This window comes from Eumetopias jubatus, unplaced genomic scaffold, assembly GCF_037043125.1.
Source record: "Eumetopias jubatus isolate StellerSeaLion01/CBP00866 unplaced genomic scaffold, mEumJub1_p1.0 scaffold_16, whole genome shotgun sequence".
Taxonomy (NCBI): Eukaryota; Metazoa; Chordata; class Mammalia; order Carnivora; family Otariidae; genus Eumetopias; species Eumetopias jubatus.
In genome coordinates, this window is record NW_028274822.1 from 62,727,832 (window position 1) to 62,747,911 (window position 20,080).

At 41.0% G+C, this 20,080-nt stretch overlaps 1 protein-coding gene across 2 annotated transcripts in view; it reads right to left on the bottom strand.

Annotated features, from left to right (window-relative positions):
* The window catches only part of PTPN2 (protein tyrosine phosphatase non-receptor type 2), an 88,356-nt gene extending 86,427 nt beyond the window's left edge, over positions 1–1,929 (bottom strand). Inside the window, exon 1 of one of the 2 annotated variants that reach the window (XM_028089336.2) lies at positions 1,746–1,926. In XM_028089336.2, the coding sequence (XP_027945137.1) occupies positions 1,746–1,814 (69 nt within the window). In that variant the 5' untranslated portion in view covers positions 1,815–1,926. Of the gene's footprint in view, positions 1–1,745 lie in introns of both variants that reach the window. The other variant, XM_028089333.2, reaches the window with a different exon arrangement.
* Positions 1,930–20,080: the final 18,151 nt, after the last annotated feature.

A 20,080-nucleotide genomic window follows, 5' to 3' on the forward strand; every position in this document is an offset into this window, starting at 1 on the left:
GGAAGGGTTTCCTGAATTCCTTGAAACTGAATGTGAAATTTTCAGTGGATATAATAAAGTGCATTTTTCTGGTGAGAAGGATTACAGTGTTCATTAAATTTTCAAAGATATTAATGCTATCCCCACCCCACACAAATCAAACTGCTTAACCAAAATGTTAAGCTGAATTAAGTTGTAGCATTCACCTTTCTCTTCTCAAATCTGTATTTTGATATATCACTAGCAACTTGGAGACAGTAGCTTCTGTTTAAACAAATGTACCTGTAGAAGACACAGCTAGCTGGCAGGCTCTCACATAAAGATCCCTACTAGAATTTGCATTTGAAATTTTCTACAATTAGTAAAGCCAGTACCAACTGGTACTCTATTGGTTAGAACAGAGTACCAATACGCTGGTACTCTATTCTAACATACTCTACTCCTGTGAATCCCTGCTAATGTGTTCAAGAAAAAAATGTTACATTCTGATCATAATGACAAAGAAACAATTTTTACTGTCTTTTAATTAAATGAATTTAAACGGGGAGAAACCCAGAATCATCCAGATTTACAGGAAAACTTTTTTTTTCTTTTTCTGTATAGTGAACTAAACAACAGAAGCAACATTTAACTCACCACTCAATTTAATCTTGGGAATAATATGCTCATGATTAAGCAGTAGAGTACAGGCAACTAAATCATTTTCAAAGAAATAAATTTCTGTATGAATTGAAACAGTTCTCTAGTCGATGTGAAGAAACTAGTCACAAAATAATCCAACTACACGATTCCATTCATATGAGTTCGATAAAAGGCAAGACTATTGTACGGCAGTAACAAATCAAAACAGCGGTGGTCTATGGGATGGAAGAAGGGGCATGACGGCACCTTCGGGGTAATGGAAAGGTTCGTTATTTTGACCTGGTCGGTGCTTACAAAGGTGTTTACATTTAGAAAACTAGCTTAACTCCATACATAAAATCTGTATATTTTACTGTATGTCAAGTATTCCTCAGTAAAGAAGATTTAAAAGAGAACATCCTTATTCTTTCTTTTAACTAACACAACCAAAGCCAGATATTCTCGTTCCTGGAAGCTGTTTGTGGAGGACGACCCACGCGCTGAGACACTGGGCTCTCTGAAAACACTAAGATTACTGATTCGCCGGGAGCTTCCGCCGTCACCACGGTTTAGGCACTGCCATTTCGAGAGGCCCCGGAGCCACCCGTTAACACCAAGGCCAGAGCGGGCTGCGCCGTCGTAAACGGGTGCCGCGGCCGGCCTCCGCTCAGCCAGCCACAGAACACCTGACTAGCGAAAAAGGTATCCGCGGTCAGTCGGCCACCTGGGCGCGAGAACTCCCGCCAGGCTGCAGCCGGCTCCCCGCCGCCCGCCCGCGCCCCCGCGAGGCCTCACCGCCCTTCTCTCGGCGCCCCCGAAACCTCTCGGACAGCCCGCGGATCTCCTCGGTCCCCCCCCCCCCGGGCGGCGGAGTACGTCTCGCCCGCCACCAGGCGCCGCTGTGGAGCCGCCTGCCAGAACTAACTCTGCGCTTGCGCTCACGAGGAGCACCCCCCCCACCCCCACCCGCCCAAAGTCTTTTTTCAGAAGGAACCAGACTCGGTCGGCGCAGGCGCGCGCCTGACGCGGCCCGCGCGCCGCCACTTCCGCCCCGAGTAGAAGGCGGGGGAGGCGGGAGGGAGCCGGCGGGCGCGAGCCCGGGTCCTCGGTGAGGGCTGTGGCTGCTGCGCGACCCTGAGACTCACCAAGTACAGCTGTTGCCAGCGATTCTGAGCATCCAACTCCTCAAACTCCCGCTCGACGGTGGCAGACATGACGGCCGGAGCGAGCTGGCGCGAGGGGAGCCTGCGCCGGCGGAGAGGTTCAGGCCCCGCACGATCCGGGGAGAGCGCTGGCGCTGCGGCGCATGCGCGCTCCGCTCCCTGCCCCGCCCCCACGCCGGGCCCGGCCGGCCGCGGGGAAAGTACCTGAAGCGTCGGACGTCAGCGCGCCGACTCGCGCCGCAGGGAGTCGGACTGCGGCGGGGCGGGGCGGGGCGCTTGGAGGAGGCGTGTCCAGAGGGCGCCCAGGTGGGGAGAGGGCGGGGCCAAGGGGACCGCCCAGAGGCTGCTGTCTGGGGGAGGTTGGGCGCTAGGTGGCCGCTGGCCCCGGGGAGGAGATACAGTACCGCGAGTTTCCTAGGAGTGGAGCGGACCAAGAAATTCCCTTGGGAAGACCTTACTTCTTGCTGCCCCATTTCTCTTTTTCTCTCTCTTTAGTCTTAATTTTTTTTAATGCAGTATTTTCGTTTTAAACGTCATCTAGGTCAGCTTAGAGACCTGTGTCCAATTTTGAAACAAATTTCTCAGCTCCCTCGGAGAGTACAAACCAGCCCTGATGCCAGCTCTTGTATGCCTTAGGGGTTTTGTGCCAAATAAGCCACTATAGCAAAAGGAGAGGCAACCTCTTCGGAGTTATGGAGAATACATGTTGTTAAGTAAATGTCACACAACTTAAAAATCAATGTTACCTATAAAAAGAACAAATAATATTTTACAGCACAAACATGCTGGTTGTGGAAATCATATCTCTTCAGATTAAGATAATTCATTGTTGGTAAACCATATGCTTATAGTATTTTGTCACATCTTCCTAAGAAATGTGAAGGGTTAGAAAACTTTTAGCGGTGCTACCCAGTATTGACATTTAAATTTTATTTTTCTTTTTAAAGATTTATTTTTTTTCAAAGATCTTATTCATTTGAGAAGGAGACGGCATGAGCAGAGGGAGCCGCTGAGGGAGAAACAGACTCCCTGCTAAGCAGGGAGCCCAATGTGGGCTTATCCCAGGACTCTGGGATCATGACCTGAGCTGAAGGCAGAGGCTTAACCGACTGAGCCACCCAGTCGCCCCTATTTATTATTTTTGAGGGGGGGGCAGAGGGAGAGGGACAAAATCTCCAGCAGAGTCCCTGCTGAGCACAGAGCCCAACTTGGGGCTTGATCCCAAGACCCCGAGATCATGACCTGAGCCGAAATCAAGAGTTGGAGGCTTACTGACTGAGCCACCCAGTGCCTGGATGTTTAAATTTTAATTAAAATTAAATGAAATGACAAAGAGTCACTCCTTGAACAAATTCTACTCAGGTTCTTCTGAGCACTTTTTCAACTAAGCATTGACTTTTGGACTTCCCTGTTTCTCTGCATTGTCTAATTTTAGCAAGAATCTTACTAAGTTTATCCAGAATCCCCCATTCTCAATATCTGATCACCCTCAATATTTAATCAGGTTCCTCATCTTCCACTATCCCCCGGGTGATATCTGATCACCCTGGCCTGCCTGCAGCAAGAATCTTATTAGGTCAGTTTAGTCAGAATGCCCCTGATGTTTTCTGTGTTAAAAACAAGACAAAACTCCTAAAATGGAGTTGCTTGCTAAGCCTCGTTACCAAACCTACACTTAATTACTGTTTCAGCTCTCCCAGAAATGGGATCTTAAATGAGTCAATTAGGAGTCACCTGATCAGCACTAGTTAGGCAATCTGTTGATAGACCCCTGCCATCCCTCTGAAGGAAAGTAACCTTGCAATAACCAATCTCCTTTTTTGCCTCGTATAAGCAACTTTTTCCTGCCCCCTTCTTGCCTGTACGTCTTTCAAATTGTACAGCTCCTCAGATCATTTTTGTCTGCTAGATTTGATGATGCCTTATTCATGAATCATTGAATAAAGCCAATATTATCTTTAAAATTTACTCAATTGAATTTTGTTTTATAATACCTCTTAGTAATTTTCTATCTACTGACCCCCTCACCTTGCGCCTTGACTATAAATTCCCACTTGCCCTGTCTGTATTCAAAGTTGAGCTCAATCCAAGTGTCCATCAACTGATGAATGGATAAAGATGTGGTGTGTATATATATATATATATATACACATACACATACACACACACAGGAATATTACTCAGACATCAAAAAGAATAAAATCTTGCCATTTGCAGCAACATGGATGGAGCTAGAGTATGTTATGCTAAATGAAATAAATCAGAGAAAGACAACCATATGATTTCACTTATATGTGGAATTTAGGAAACAAAACAGATGACGTTGTGGGAAGGGAAAAGAGGAGAAGGGGAGGCAAATGATAAGAGACTCAACGATAGAGAACAAACAGGGTTGATGTAGAGAGGTGGCTGGGGGATAGGCTAAATGGGTGATGGGCATTAAGGAGGGCACTTGTTATGATGAGCCCTGGGTGCTATATGTAAGTGATGAATCACTAAATTCTCCTGAAACCAAGATTACATTATATATTAACTAGAATTTAAATAAAAATTTGGAAGGAAAAAAAAAGAAGTTGAGCTCAATCTCTCCACCACTGCAAAACCCATTGCAGTGGTCCCTAACCCTATTACAGTAGACCCCACTCACTGTGAACAAAGTCTTCCTAACTCATCATTTTCAACAGGTGTCATGAATAATTTTTTCTTTCACAGAAAGTGAGAATTCAGTTCCTCAGTTGCACTAGCCTCATTTCAAATGCTCAATAGCCACATGTGGCTAGTGGCTAATGTATCACAGAGCACACATATCATCAAAGTTCTATGAGACGGAGCTGTCTGAAAGGATTAAAATACATGGATTAAAAAAAGTCCTTATATACATAGTGAAAATTTTTACCAGTAAAGACAGTAAGCTATGGGAGGTAGAAGAAATTGTAGTAACAGAAAATTAAACAGCCAACCAGCCTTTCTCTTTACATAGCGTAATGTACAAATACATGAAACCTCCTCCAGAAATACCCCACAATCTAATGGTCCTGGTTTCTGAAGTTCTGTCACTGAAACTGATTATTTATATTAAAAGAATGGTACCTCCTGAGATTGTCAGGAAGGAAAAAGTTCTCTTTCAACCCTTTCAGATTCTTCAGCTGTTTCTAATAATCAAATTAACTTAAAACATTAGCAAGAGAAAAACAAAGTTGATTATACACATATGGGGGCCCCGTAAGACTATGATACTTAACAGTGAGCCTGGCGATTGAGGCTCATATGCCATCTTGAGCTAAGGAATAGGATAGGGGTCTAGGGCTTCAAAGAGGAGGATGGTGAGTCACAGAACAGTAAGAAGGGCAGATATTTGGTAATTAGTTATCTGCCACACAGAAAAAAAAGTTATCTCTTGGTAAAAGCTCTCTTTCTGGGCCAAGCCTTCTATCTAAATTCTTTTAGGTAGTTTAAGGAGAGGTAAAAATTTTTCTTGAGTATGCTGGGTCTTGAGTGCCTTCAGCTGAAAATAGTCCACATGTCAAAGTAGCATATTTGGGGAGACTTACTCTGAACCCCTTCCCTTACACACTCAAAACTTCCCCAAGAACTTTCACAGTCTACAAGTTAAGCTCCAGCTCAGTGAAGCAGAGTCTCAGTCCTGAGAATAGGCTAGTTCAGTTAAACAGTTGTATCTCATTTCAAGAGACAGTGATGCAGGTGGGCTCCCAAAGTTAGGCCTATGGTGCAAGCAATCAAATATTTAATAAGAGGCATTTCTATGGGAAAAAAAAGAAAAACAAAGGTTAATAATTGGAGCAGATTAGAATCCCAGTTTCTGAATTCTGAAGGCAGCTGGTCAAGATTTCTAGATATCCAGCTTGAAGCATCTTTGGATAGAGTGAGGGCAGGCAGTAACAATCTGATAAAATAGATTTTCCTGATTTGCAGTTTGAATGTCTCTGGTGGCCTTTCTGAATGACCTACACAGCAGCAGTACATGAATGGTTGTGGTGATTTCTCCTAAGTTTATATCAAGTTGTCCAGAGTTAGTTTGCATGGCTTCGGGAAAAGGGCAGTTTTAGTTCTCAATGAATCCAAATCAAAAGGGTGGGAGAAAATTGGAAATGTTAGTTTGAGGAGTTATAGATGAATTTTGGAGTAAATTAGAAGAATTCAAGATCTAGTCCAGTTTTTGAGAAAACAAAATCTCAAAGACAATTAATAGCACTAGAATTTTATACCCAAAAAGGTATATTACTGAAACATAATATTTCCTCTACAATTTTGCTCATTTTTATCAAAGATAATCAAAGATAACTACAGCAAGACTAATTCATCTGCAAACCAAATCTAATTTCAATAAAGTTGGCCTGATTATTTACATAAGTGCGTCAATGGTAGTGATTAACCATACAGGCTCTTCTAAATCTGCTTGGCTGGAACCTTCCATAAGGAATCTAAGATTGAATTTTTAAAAGCCTCTTGAGGCTAAGAAGCCACACCAAGGACTCACCATTAGACTTTTCCTGAAATACCTATAGATTTGGGTGAATTCCTCTTTTCTCAAGGTCCCCAAAATATCCTGAGGTTCCTGTGCATGCCAGGAAGCAACCTTTCTTACCTGCTGCTGGGAACCCTATAAGCAAGGTACCAGGTCGATTTTTCCAGTAGGCTTTATTGGCTCCATAGGGTCAACTTAAGTTCCTTAAAGCTATCTGGTTGTCTCTAAGTCTATTTATATCTCTCTCAAATATAACATTTAGTTAAAGCTTAGTATTATAACCAATGTTTCCAATTGTGTCCTATTACAAGGAGAACAGATTCTTATTGAACTTATGTCAGTAACTATATTGCCATGAAAATAAGAATACTCACTAAAAGTTTCTGAATTCTGGAGGGATCCAGTAGGGAGAAAAACATAAATATTTCAACTCTACTTATAAGGGGATAATTCACCAAATTTCTGTAAGTCATAGTTAGCTTGACAGGAAAGATTCTCTTATATCTGGAAAGTACAAATTTTTAAATCAGCAATATATACTTTTTTCTTAAAATTTGTTTATTATTTTTTTATTTTTAAGTAATCTCTACACCCAATGTGGGGCTGTAACTCACAACCCTGAGATCAAGAGTCACATGCTCTGCCCACTGAGCCAGGCAGGCACCTCAAGAATCAGCAATATTTTAAATACAAACTCATAAATAATTATAACTACCCTCCTTAGTTCACGTAGTCCCATGTAATTAATACTTGTTTTGCTTGAATCCAGTTTTTTTCTTTTCCTGTTCTTGAAATTCTTACCCAGTTCAGTTTTATAATCTTAAAGTTACCAGAAATCTGTATTAGTCAAAATCCTTTCAATGAATCTCCTTGAAGATGAAACACATTTGCAAAATCATCAGGGTAAAACAATAACTGTCTATAACAAAAAAACTTCAAAATGCCCGTGGTTAAAGATCTGATGAGAGTTCATTATAATGTAATTCACAAGGAAATTGGGTTGTTTTTGTGACATTTTAAGATCATAATTAGAATTATTATACAACACAACAGAATTTCAGGAATTTTATGATTTCTAGAACCCTTATATTAATAATTTTCACCCACACAATATAACGTGAAGAGGTTTATCATCACTTATTTGAAAATGCTTCCCATGTAATTTAACATACCAAATAAGCTTAATTAGTTTAACATCTCTCTTTTATAAGGAGAGATAACAAATCTTTTGCGATGTTCCAGGGCTCCTCTGGAATATCTCCTATCTCAAAGTTAGTTCTCAGTCAAAAAGCCTTTGATTAAAATTTGAATTATGGGGATTTGTCAAAAATATCGAAGAGTTTGAAGATTTGATTAAATAGGATCACAGGTCATTATGAAACGATACTTTATGTATTTAACCACAGTAACAATAAAACATTTTAAAAGCAAATACAGAAGATTACATAGTTGTTAGCAAAACTTACTACTTTCAATATTGAGAAGATTCAGTTTTTTTTAAGTAATCAAAGATCTAATTAGGACAAAATGAGGGGTGCCTGGCTGGCTCATTTAGGAGGAGCATGCTACCCTTGATCTTGGGGTCATGAGTTTCAGCCCCACGTTGGGTGCAGAGATTACTTAAATAAATAAGTAAACTTTAGGGCACCTGGGTGGCTCAGTCGGTTAAGCATCTGCCTTCGGCTCAGGTCAAGATCCCTGGGTCCTGGCATTGAGTCCCGCATCGGGCTCCCTGCTCAGCGGGGAGCCTGCTTATCCCTCTGCCTCTCCTGCTCCCCCTGCTTGTGCTCTCTGTCAAATAAATAAATAAAATAAAAAAATAAGTAAACTTTAAAAAAAGATAAAAGGAAGCAAAGGGCATTGTGTTTTTAAAAATATTTATTTATTTATTTATTTGAGAGAGAGAGAGAGAGAGAGAATGTTGGGGGGGTGGCGGGCAGAAGGAGAAGGAAAGAGAGAATCCCAAGCATACTCTGTGCTGATCATGGAGCTTCATGTGGGGCTTAATCCCTCAACCCCGAGATCACGACCTTAGCTGAAATCAAGAGTGGAGGCTTAACTGACTGAGCCACCCAGGCACCCCAGGCACAGGACATTATTTTGATAAAACATAGAATTTTTGTTTTCTAGGTAGATTACTTTAAGGGCAAAGAGAATCCTTTCACAATCTATTATCAAGAGCAGACCAATAGTCCAAGAAAACTGTCCTTTTAACAGAGAAAAAAAACAAATTTTAATTGTGCATCAGTTTACTTTTGATATTGAAGCTCATTTACTTAAGTTTACTTCAATCTCAAACAGCCCTGACCACACAAAAAAATAAAAAATTCCTTTCCAAAGATTCCTTTTCCACAAATCTTTTACGATTTTCTTCTTTCTCAATAAAACACACATTTAACTTTCCCTGCACACAAAGATGTTTCCCTTGTTGTTTCAGTAGCATTAATCACATATATTAATTAGAATTCTTAACCTTTAGAAACCTTAATTCCTAGTGAAAACTAAAAAGTAAGCAATTGTGAATGTGTCATACCAGCACTCTTTACATTGGCAAATTTATTACTATATTTCATAATTTCTAGAAGCATGTGCTTCTTCACAGTATAATACTTCAATGTGACACATGTTTACCAACAGGTCCAAATATCTTTATTTCCTCTGTAATAGTGTTTTTAAAAAAACCCACAAAATTCAGCTGAGTAAATTTGAAGATGTAATTGGTAAAATTCATGAATCAAACAGAATCCTACCTAGCAAATGTTAAAGAGACCCATGGAGCTGAACAAAATGGAAGACTTTTAGCAGAAGGGCCAGTAATAAATGTTCAATATTTTCTCTTATTTGGAAATTATCTAGATATTTAATGATTATGCATCATCTAATTTAACTTAGAACGTTTTAAGTTACCAAAATGACTCGAGGTAAGTATTTAAGTAGACATACCTTAAAACATTAAATATTGCTGTCAAGTTCATTTATAAATTTTTATCTTACTTACATCTATTTAATTCACCTTTTCTTAACAACTATGTTTAGATTAGTCATGAAAATTTCATGTAACATTAAACAGCTAAACATTATCTTATCTTACGGACAAATTCTGTAACAGAGATAATGTGAGATTATATGACTTTTTGTAAACCTAGGTGGAATAAAAGTATTATGTTTAATACTAAAGACACATCTGTATTAATTAAACCTACAAACTTAATCTTGCTTTTATTTTGTTTTATTTTTAAGAGTTTTATTTATTTATTTGAGAGAGGGAGCACAAGTGGTAGGGAGGGGCAGAGGGAGAAGGAGAAGGAGACTCCCCACTGAGCAGGGAGCCCCACCTGGGGCTCGATCCCAGAACCCTGAACCCTGAGATCATGACCTGAGCTGAAGGCAGATGCTTAACGACTGAGCCACCCAGGTGTCTCTAAACTAGCTTTTATTTACTTAAAATTATCCTAAATCACCAGAACTCAAGAAACATTTGGATTAATTTCTATTATATTTCTGAGATTTAGAAATGCTTAATTTTTAAATGCTCAATTTTAACCCAATTAAATAGAGCTCCTTTACAAATTAATTTTAGCAATACCATTCAGGGACAGAAAAATGTCACACATTTAACATACACACATAGAAATACATAGACATATAGACAGACACGGAGATCATATAGTTACTAATATTTGCAGAGATTCTTCCTATGCCCAATTTCCAATACTTCCCCCTTCTCATTTTTTACCCCCTTCTGTTAAGAAACCTCTCTAGGGCGCCTGGGTGGCTCACTCGTTAAGCGTCTGCCTTCAGCTCAGGTCATGATCCCAGGGTCCTGGGATCGATTTCCACATCGGGCTCCCTCCTCGGTGGGAAGCCTGCGTCTCCCTCTCCCACTCCTGCTGCTTGTGTTCCTGCTCTCGCTGTCTCTCTCTGTCAGATAAATAAATAAAATCTTTAAAAAAAAAAGAAACTTCTCTCTAAAGTTTGCATTTCGAAGAATGGCTCTTTGGTTCTTGAGAAAATGGGGGTAGAAAATCTTCATCACAAAGGCACAAAGAAGTATCCAAGTTCCTCCAATAAAAATGTTGGTTTCTTGAATACTTACAAGCCTTTTGAGATAAAGAGGGAGGTTGGGAGAATGGTTAAAAGGAAAGATTGACTTTGAATTGTTCCTGGAGCCATGTTTCTAGTTTTGCAAGGATTTGTAAAATAAGGACAGTTGCATTTAATTCCTCAAGGAATTGGGTTGCAACATAAATGACATCATAGGTTGATCTCCCCATCTAACTACATTACCCTCAATTTGTTTTTCCCTCTGGGTGCGTAGTTTTACTTTAGTTTAGGGGAGAAGGCATTTAAAAAATATCAGAAAAAAATTTTCTATCTGGCCAACTTTTGACTACAGAGCTACATTAAATAAATAAATAAATAAAATTCTTTCAACGATCTTGTCAGTTTTCAGCCCGAACAGCAAACATTTTCAGGGTTTAATGCAATCTGCCTTTGTAAAGTCTGCATAAAGTGTTAACAAAGGCTTTCCTTTTGAGTGTGCAATTCAACCTTGAATTGATTCACCTTAGGAGAAAAGTCTATCAGCCCCTGAATATTGACCTTCAGCTAATCATTTGTAGGAGGGCCTAGGAGAAACTCCGGTCATCTGTTTCCTCTGGAGGGGGGGATATTCCAGAGGGTCATCTGGCTGGTCTGATAACTACAATATAATCATGGGTGGAAGAAACACCACTTAGCAGCCAAACAAGTTCCTTAAGAGTGGGGTTGTAAGTAGCCATTAATCCTTTTTAAATTCAGTGGGATCCTCTGAAAGTGGGGATCAGGGATTTTTATAATTTAAAGGATCTGCTGTTGCTCAGGGGACATGAATTCTTTGAGTGAGAGTCTAGGATGTATCTGAAAGGACATTGCATAGGAAGACCTGAGGCTAGGAGAGCCCAATTACAGAAGCGAGCAAAGGACGCGCTACTGCCCCTCCCAGGTGCTTCTGCTCAATCCACTTCCTGACTTTCAGCGTGTACACAAGGAACCTGGATACCTGGGCCTGGAGATCAGGCCGGAGTGCTCTCTGTAAATCTTGTAGGGAAAGGGAAGTTCAAACAGGCAGATGGGGCTGGATTTTGAGAAGGGACATTTATTTTGGATTTAATTTTTGTTCTAAGTCTAACTTCTGTTCTTTCATCCTTTTAAGGGACTCCCTAATGCTAGCCCTTATATTTTTATGTGTCCTCTAATTTGGTCCTTCCATAAGTACCAATAAGATAGTTGTTTAGGATGAGAGCTCTCTAAAAAAAATGTTTTTCTTTCAGGTATAGCCAATTCAAAGGATCCATTGTCTGGCCACTTATGAGCAGGATCTCATTAATCTCAATAGCAACTCAAACTCATAATGAGGCTTTTTATGGCTTAACCAAGGATGGAAGAGGCGCCACAAGAGAACGCAAAAGATGCAGTCCTCATTAGATCTAAAATATTCACTCCCAGAGCCAGACTGAGAAAGCAAAGGACTTCATTTCAGAGGCAGTAAGGGCAGTATAGTGGAAACAGCATCTGCAGTTTCCCACAATAACACGAGACACCTCCGGTCACACCTGCTAATTTGTGACAGAAGGCAGGTGCTTCTGGAATGGCACTAATGAGGCAATGAAGGTTGAGACAACAAAGGCCCCTTCTATACCGGGATCCCTTACAACCATTTCCCCTGAGAGCTGGCACAGTCGAACAGAGAGAGCACTGCTTGTGACATCACGTCTGGGAAACCCAGTCTATTCAACTGGTCACTAAGATGCACCCTGGTAGGTGCACCTTCCAGCTGACGGAGACCAGAGAGAATATTCTCACTGGTCAAACAGCCAAGCTCTTAGGACATTGAAGAAGACAAAAAAGAAAAGCCCCATCTCTTTTTTACAGAGGGGACCCACAGTAAAGTTTGTCTAAACAAATGTCAGTCTAGTGAGAACCATGAACTCACCAGTCTATGAGGCTGGCTTGAACAGCAGGTTTATAATGGTTTTTCCTCCCTAAGACAGACAACACAATGGACAGAGACAAAGGAAAACAGCAACCATCTCTGGGAGGAAAAGGATCAATAAAACCAGGAGTGCTCCTAACAAATCTTTAGCAGGGTCGCTATACCCAAGGAAATAGTTCCACAGATATTTTCTCTTGCTATCTAAATTTAGAAAAATAAAAAGGACTCTCACCGCTCTCATTTCCACCTGACTCTATAGGCAAAGATCCAGAAGACTAATGAGGTAAGAATTTTTACCTTCTCTGGCACTTGTCAGAGGCCCCAGGATCTCTCTGCTGCAGCAGGGAGCAGTATCCAGCCAGCAAAGTACCCTGCCAATTATGCCAACTGTTGGGGAGGAAAAAAATTTTATTATACCCTTATACGTTCTTTGGCTGGTCTAATAATCAAGTTAACATAAAACAGATTGACAGGAGAAAAACAAATTTGATTACATACGTATGGGAGCCCCATAAGACTGAAATTCAAGGACAAGCCTGGCAATGGGGGCTTGCTAAGGAACGGGATAGGAGTCTGGGCTTCAGAGGGGAGGACGTGATTCATAGACAATAAAAAGAGCAGATTTTAAACTGCCACACAGTTTAAAAGTTATCTCCTGGGAATAACTTTCTTTCTGGGGCAGGCCCCCTATCTAAATTATCTTAGGGAGTTCAAGGGAGAGGTAAAAGATTTTGTTGCATCTGCTGGGTCTTGAGGGCCATCAGCTGAAAATAGTCCACATGCCAAAGTGGCACATTTTGGGGAGACTTGTTCTGAACCTCTTCAGCCTCAATCAGCTCATCAGATTGCTTTCCAACCTGAAAACATATACTGTTCTATAAGGAAAGGCAATCCATTTGCTCATTTAAATCAACTGATTTTCTCCAAGATTGGCATTAGTGGGTGTATTTCCCTAAAAGGAAGAGCATCTTGATTTAAAAGCAACAATTTTGGGGGTGCCTGGGTGGCTCAGTCGGTTTAGCGTCTGCCTTCAGCTCAGGTCATGATCCCAGGGTCCTGGGATCGAGCCCCACATCGGGCTCCCTGCTCAGCAGGGAGCCTGCTTCTCCCTCTCTCTCTCTGCCTGCCATTCCCCCTGCTTGTGCTCGTTCTTTCCCTCTCAAATAAATAACATCTTTAAAAAATAAAAAATAGGGGTGCCTGGGTGGCTCAGTTGGTTAAGCGTCTGCCTTCGGCTCGGGTCATGATCCCAGGGTCCTGGGATGGAGCCCCACATTGGGCTCCCTGCTCAGGGGGAGTCTGTTTCTCCCTCTGCCTCTCTCTGTGCTCTCTCTCTCTCTCAAATAAATAAAATCTTAAAAAATAATAATAATAATAAATAAAAGCAACAATTCTGTCACCAGATATTTACCACCCCTTTGAGACTCCTTGTCAACTTCCCTGATTGGGGAAGTAGTGCTTGCCCCTGTAACAGTCTGCCTTAGTTTGCTGAGTGCAGCTAAGTTTCTAAGGCAGTGATTCTCACCGCCATTATTTACATCAACTGTGAGCTTGTTAGAAAAGCAAATTTCAGTCCCCAGACCAGTCTACTGAATCAAAATATCTGGTGATGGAGTCCAAGAAACTGTTTTGTGTTTTTTTCCCAAAGATTTTACTTATTTGTCAGAGAGAGAGGGGAGAGAGCATAAGCAGGGGGAGTGGGAGAGGGGGAAGCAGGCTCCCCGCTGAGCAAGGAGCCCTATGCAGGACTTGATACCAGGACCCTGGGATCATGACCTGAGCTGAAAGCAGATGCCCAACTGACTGAGCCACTGAGGCGTCCCCCAAGAAACTGTTTTAACAAGCTCTCCAGGAGATTCTTACACATGTTGAAGCTTGAAAACTATTGCTCTAGAAGAGAGTAACTTGCTTCTAGATATTCTATGTACGAAATATGGCTTGTGTTCTCTGGCATACAATGCCCAAGCCAGCTAGGTCCTACCTTGCCAGTTCCAAGGGCTGCAAACCTAGACCTTTGCCCAATCTGAAGTTGAGATCAGAAATTTTCAAGATTTTGGGGGCACCTGGGTGGCTCAGATGGTTAAGCGTCTGCCTTCGGCTCAGGTCATGATCCCAGGCTCCTGGGATCAAGCCCCACATCGGGCTCCTGGCTCAGTGGGAGTCTGCTTCTCCCTCTCCCTCTGCCTCTCCCACTGCCCATGCTCTCTCTCTTTCTCTGTATCTCTGTGTTTCAAATGAACAAATAAAATCTTAAAAAAGAAAGTTTTCAAGATTTTCAAGTATCAGGTTCACCTTTTGCCTCTAAATTGTTGAAGTCCCCTTGATAATAGCTATACTTCTATGTACATATTTTTATATATTTAGGAAAATACACTGAACAAATCTGATAATTTAGAAATCCTTTCTAAAATAAATTTTTTTTTAAGATTTTATTTATTTATTATGTCAGAGAGAGAGAGAGAGAGAGAGGGAGGGAGCACACAGCAGGGGGAACAGCCACGGGAGAAGCAGGATCCCTGCTGAGCAAGGAGCCAGATGCGGGACTTGATCATTACCTGAGCAGAAGGCAGACGCTTAACTGACTGAGCCACCCAGGTGTCCCTAAAATAAATTTTAGGGATTGAATCATTACCTGAGCAGAAGGCAGACGCTTAACTGACTGAGCCACCCAGGTGTCCCTAAAATAAATTTTAATTAAGAAAAAAACCCATGCGTATTTTCAAATAAATTTACATATGTATATGAAATATTTATTCATTTTACAGATAATCCTTGATGGATTGTATATCTGAATCCACAGTAATGTCTTGGCCGCTTCAGCTTTTGCTGCCACAGATTGGGAACTACTAATCTAGACCAAAAAAAATGAGGCATAGCAAGAATTTAGCGTCCCTTCTTTCACTGGAATAAGGCCTACCTTCTGAATTCCAGTTTCCTAAGAAGTTCCTCTTCCCCAAATTCACAACAGAAATTTATACCCTTTTGAGGGCAAACCTACTTACTACCCTTAGGCTCCTTAGCTGGAACTTCAAAGGGACAAACATATCAAAATATAACTCAAAAGCCTACTGTCTGTACACAAGATGTACATTTACAGAGCTGGGCAGACGTTTGTTTGTTCTGTTGCATAGTTTCCAGTGAGAATGGAACTTAAATTAAGTACACACATGTTTTTGAAATAAAACTTTTATTGAAATTGACTTTTTTAAATTAAAAAAAGGTCTAAAATGGAGTCACGTGTGCTAGGCCCTATGGCAGCAAACCAAGACCTCATACCCAAACTACTTGCAATTTCAGCCTCTCCCAGAGATGTAACCTCTAACCAACCAGTCTGGAATCACCTGGTCAGCCCTAGTGCAGTAACCCACCTGGTAGACCCCTCCTGTCCCCAGTAGGAAGGTGACCTTGTCTGAAACAATCCACTCTGTTAGAATAACTTCCTTGTCCTGCCTCCTTCTGCCTATAAAAGTCTTCCATTCTGTACAAGCCTTTCTCCTTGCTAGATGGGATGCTGCCTGATTCATGAGTTGCTGAATACAGCCAATTAGATCTTCAAATTTACTCCGTTGAATTTCATCTGTTAACAAAATATACATACAGAAATAGACACAAATCATAAATGTGTAACTCAGTTTTTACAAAGTGAACACAGCTGTATACCAATACTCAGGTTAGGAACAGGAACTCCAGCAGATCTCCAGAAACCCCCTCTAGCTCCATCCTAGATACCACATTAACCCTGGGTAACGAGCACACTGCCCTTTCATACCACTGATTGGTTTTGCTCTTTTTGTACTTTAATTATACAGTGAATACTTATTTGTGTCTAATTTCTTTGGCTCAACATGTTTGTGAGATTCATTCATATTGTTTTATGTAGAAATAGTTCATTTATTCTCATTGCTAAACAGTATTCAATTGTTTGATGCTTCCACAATTTATTTATTTATTTTAAAAAATTTGGTTATTTTCAATTTGGGGTTATCATGAAGAGTACCGTGTGTGTGTGTGTGTGTGTGTGTGTTTGGAGAGAGAGACAGAGAGCACAAGCAGGAGGGGCAGAGGAAGAGGGAGAGAGAATCACAAGCAGACTCCACCCTGAGCATGGAGCCCGACATGAGGCTCATTTTCAGGACCCCAAGATCATGGCCTGAACCAAAACCAAGAGGTGGACACTACCGATTGTGCCACCCAGGTGCCCCACAAAGAATACTGTTTTGAATATTCTTGTACTTGTCTTTTGGTGAATATATACATACACTCCTTTCTCTTGGGCACATATCTAGGGGTGGGGTGCTGGATCATAGCGTATGTGTGTGTTCGTTCGGCTCTACCATATATTGCTGAACAGATTTGAGTGGTTGTACTCCCCTGAGATTGGACATAGGACAATGATGCCCACCATTATCACTTATGTTCAAAACATTATAAAGCCATAGCAACAGCTGATAAAAATTAAGAAATGGAATAATGGATGCAAAAGATGAAACAAAGTCAATATTATTACAGCCAATATATTATACAAACAGAAAATCCAAAGTCATCTATAATTAGATTAATAAGTGAATTTAACAATGTCACTGAATAGAAAGTTAATATTTACAAAAATCAATTATAATTTTATCTAACAACAAACAAATAGAAAATAAAAAATTTATAATATAAGTCATTTGGGGAAAATATTTAACAGAAGATTAACAAAACCTCTAGTCTGAAAACCACAAACTATTACTGAGAGAAACGAAAGAACTACATAAATGGAAGGATATGTAATGCTCATGGCTTGAAAACTTTAGTGTTATAATCCCAAAGTGAGTATGGATTTGCTGCAATCTCAGTCAAAATCCTGCCAGATCTTATTTGGTGGTGTTAAAAGAAAACTTTCCACTGATGACTTACTGATCTACTAGGCTTTTATTCAGCAATCCATGACTTGGGTAGCATCGACTCTGGCACGTAGAAAGGCACTCTAAGAGCTGTACAAAGTGAAATATTTTGTATAGACGAAAGTGAGCAAAAGACCTTTTTTTAAACTTAATTTTTTAAAAAAATCTGGTGCAAAGGGGAGTCAGACTGGGCATTTGCTGATTGGTTAAAGTGGGGTTATTTCCTTGTATGGAGCCAAGGGAAGTCTTAGATCTAGATCCGACAAGTTGTGCTGAGTGGGCAAGTACTGACTGCCTCACCTAGGCCTTCCTTCTCTGGGAGAGCCAGGGGTAGAAAGTTAGGTGAGTTCTGTGGGGCTTAGCTGGAGCAACTCCATCTTGGGACTAGACCAGAAACTTTATTTTTATTCTTTTAAAGATTTTTTATTTATTTACTTGAGAGAGCAGAACATGAGAGCAGAGGGAGAGTGAGAAGTAGGCTCCCTGCTGAGAGGGGAGACTGATGTGGGGCTCGATCCCAGGACCCCAGGATCACAACCCGAGCTGAAGGCAGACACTTAACTGACTGAGCCACCCAGGCGCCCCTAGGCCAGACACTTTAACAGTGGAATTTGACTGTTTCTAACATTTATATAAAAATGCAAGGGGCCAAAAATAGCCAAAATAAGCTTGAGGAAGAGGAAACTGGAGGTTTGCTCTGTCAGATGTTAATACATATTCTAAAGCTACAATAACTAAAACAGTGCAAAGATAGACAAATAGGATGAAACAATAGAATCCAGAAACAAACTCAAGGTTCCAAGAGTGGACAAGAAGAAGAATGGATCTGGAGGACTTCATCCCTCCAGATAACAGGATCTGTTATAAAGACAGTGTGATATTAATGCAAGGGTTGACAAGCTGACCAGTAGAACTAAAAGAAAGTCCAAAAACAGGCTCACACATATACGTGTGTGTGTATTTCACAGAGGCTGACACTGGTACAACGAGGAAATGAAGGTGTCTTCAAATGGTGCTGGTTCCAAAGAAGTAGATACTATGTGTTTCCATTTATATGAAGTGCAAACATAGGCAGCAGACATTTAAATGAAGATCATATAAAGTTTGAGAAGAGGTAGCAGAATAGTGCTTACCTATGGGGCAGCCAGGGTGGGATGGAGATCTTGACTGTGAAAGAGCAAGAGAGAACCGTCTGGGATTCTGGAAATATTCTATATCTTAATCTGGGTTGCATATAATATAGACATATTTGTGTATCTGTGTATAAAAGTTTATTTTTTTTACTTTATTGTATGCTACTAACCTCAATAAACATTTAAAAAATTATTTATTTATTATTACTTTTTAAGATTTTATTTATTTATTTGACACAGAGAGAGAATACAAGCAGGGGGAGTGGGAGAGGGAGAAGCAGGCTTCCCGCTGAGCAGGGAGCCCGATGTGGGACTCGATCCCAGGACCCTGGGATCATGACCTGAGCTGAAGGCAGACGCTTAATGACTGAGCCACCCAGGCACCCTGCCTTCTTTTTTTTTTTTTTTAAAGATTTAAAGCGTCTTTTTTTAAAGATGCTTAACGACTGAGCCACCCAGGCACCCCGCCTTCTTTTTTATTATTATTATTATCATTATTATTTATTCATTTGAGAGCGAGAGAGACATAGAGCACAAGCAGAGGGAGAGGCAGAGGGAGAGGGAGAAGCAGAGTCCCTGCTGAGCTGGGAGCCCAGACGTGGGGCTCGATCCCAGGACCTAGAGATCATGACCTGAGCTGAAGGCAGACGCTGAACCATCTGAGCCACCCAGGCACCGTGAATTGCTATTGTCTTAAGCCCCCCAAGTTCGTGGTGATGTATTTCGGACCCCAGCTATACAGAGTTTCCAGCAACTTCCCCTGTGGCAGCTCCACAGGGACTTCTCTGCCATTCAGTATGTCAGAGGCATGGCTTCTCAAGGAGGTCTGGTTCTCAGCCCCAAGACGATGTCTGTGGTAGGGGCTGAGTAGAGGGGGTGCTCTTCCTTGAACACTATCTCAGCTAGAGGGGTGATGGCTGCTTCTTATACCTACTACTCTTTTTTTTTTAAAGATATTATTTATTTGAGAGAGAGAGAGCAGAAGTGGGTGCTGGGGGGGAGAGGGAGAGGGACAAGCAGACTCCCCGCTGAGCAGGGAGCCTGACATGGGGCTCAATACCAGGACCCCAAGATCATGACCTGAGCTAAAGACAGACACTTAACCAACTGAGCCACACTGGCGCCCCATATCTACTACTCTTATATTCTTTAGAGTTCTCTGTACTTTTCTAGTAAATCCTTTGTTACTCCAGCATCCTGTTATAGTTAATAAATCTTTACATTAAATTTTCTCTGTTCAAATTATTGTGTGATTTCTCTCTTCTGATTAGACCCAGACTGATACTCTGAGAAATAAGAAGACTCAAAAAATTATGTTTCTAAATTTAACTTATTTGTTTTTTAAAATATTTTGTTTATTTATTTGACAGAGAGAGAGAGCATGTGCAAGTACAAGCAGGGGGAGACTCAGAGGGAGAGGGAGAAGCAGGCTCCCCACGAAGCAGGGAGCCTGCCTCAGGGCTCTATCCCAAGACCCTGAAATCAAGACCTGAGCTGAAAGCAGATGCTTAACCGACTGAGCCACCCAGGCACCCCAAAATTTAACTTCTTGAATGAAGTCCACACTTTCTTCTTGATAATTGGATATAATATTTAATTACTGAATAAATGAATGAATGATACACATATCTATGGAATTCACCTACTCTGCCTTATGCACTCCCTACCCTAATAAATAATCATATCAAAAAGGAGGATAAAAACAAAATTAATGAGGCTGAGTCAATTGGATAAGCATATGGAAAAATGAATCTTGACCCTCTACTGCAGACCATTCACAGTAATCAATTCTGATGGACTAGAGAGCTAAATATGGAAAGTAAATAATAAAGATTTGA